Source organism: Manacus vitellinus, unplaced genomic scaffold (genome assembly GCF_001715985.3).
Source record: "Manacus vitellinus isolate BGI_N305 unplaced genomic scaffold, ASM171598v3 scaffold_3_pilon, whole genome shotgun sequence".
NCBI classification, from domain to species: Eukaryota; Metazoa; Chordata; class Aves; order Passeriformes; family Pipridae; genus Manacus; species Manacus vitellinus.
The window spans coordinates 46,326,885-46,327,818 of record NW_021940535.1 but is presented as its reverse complement, the minus strand read 5'-3'; the positions used below and the strand labels follow the sequence as shown (position 1 = coordinate 46,327,818).

The 934-nt window shown below is 33.5% G+C and overlaps 1 protein-coding gene across 1 annotated transcript in view; it reads right to left on the bottom strand.

Moving 5' to 3' along the window:
* NCAPG2 (non-SMC condensin II complex subunit G2) overlaps positions 1-934 on the bottom strand; it is a 41,666-nt gene that overhangs the window by 35,057 nt on the left and 5,675 nt on the right. The window contains exon 5 of the mRNA XM_029961843.1: positions 566-700. Coding sequence (XP_029817703.1) covers positions 566-700 — 135 coding nt within the window. The remainder of the gene's footprint in view (positions 1-565; positions 701-934) is intronic.

The following is a 934-nucleotide window of genomic DNA, read 5'->3' as shown; positions in this document are numbered from 1 at the left end:
ACCAGAAAAAAAGGCTTGGATACCACTATCCTGGTGCACAAGCACAATCTAAAAACTCCAAAACAGCAATTGCTCACTGAGAGAAATGTATGTAGTCAAATGAAATATTTCTCATTTTGCTGTAAAGTTCGGTTCTTTTTATGCTACTTTCAAAACAGACTATGGCAATGTAATCTTCTAAATGGAATCATTTAGAAGGAAAATTATTTTGCTACAGTTATCTGTCTCCAATAAAAGAAAAAACTGCTATAAAAGAAGAGAATTATACCAGGGAATGATTTTAATATTGAGGGACATGCACTGAAAGCAAAGCACTTGGTTCTTATTACCTCAAGATACAAGAACCAGATTGAAGATTTAGACACATATTTTCACACTTTAGTGTGGAATAGAAATAAAGGTTTTTCCAAATGAAACAGAATATCACCCATTTATAGCCTGGAGTCAGAGCTGATTTGCCTCATGTTGCTACCTACTGTACTGTAAAAAAAGACTTAATGCAAAACTATTAAAAGTCACCAAATCTCACTGCCATAAAATCACAGTAAGATAAAATTTTGCTTACCTCTTCTTTCTTAATGTGTTTTACACTCATAAAACACTGAAGCAACAAGTCCTTGACTTCATTACTCTCCTCTGAGTCATAATCAAAACAAAGTAATGCCTGATGTAGATTCCACAGACGAACTATATCTGCACCCTGACAGGAAAGAAGCAACCCACATTACAGTGAATAAGGGATTGCTTTAATACACAGACACATTTAAAGGATTTTAAATAATGAATTTGAAATGCACTGTTAGGCAGAAGATTTTTAGATTGTAAAATTATGAGCATTAATTTCATCACATCACAGGGAAAAAAAATATGTATAACTGCAGAAATACTGACTTCCACCAAATGAAGACATGCTGAAGTACAGAAAGAAATCTGC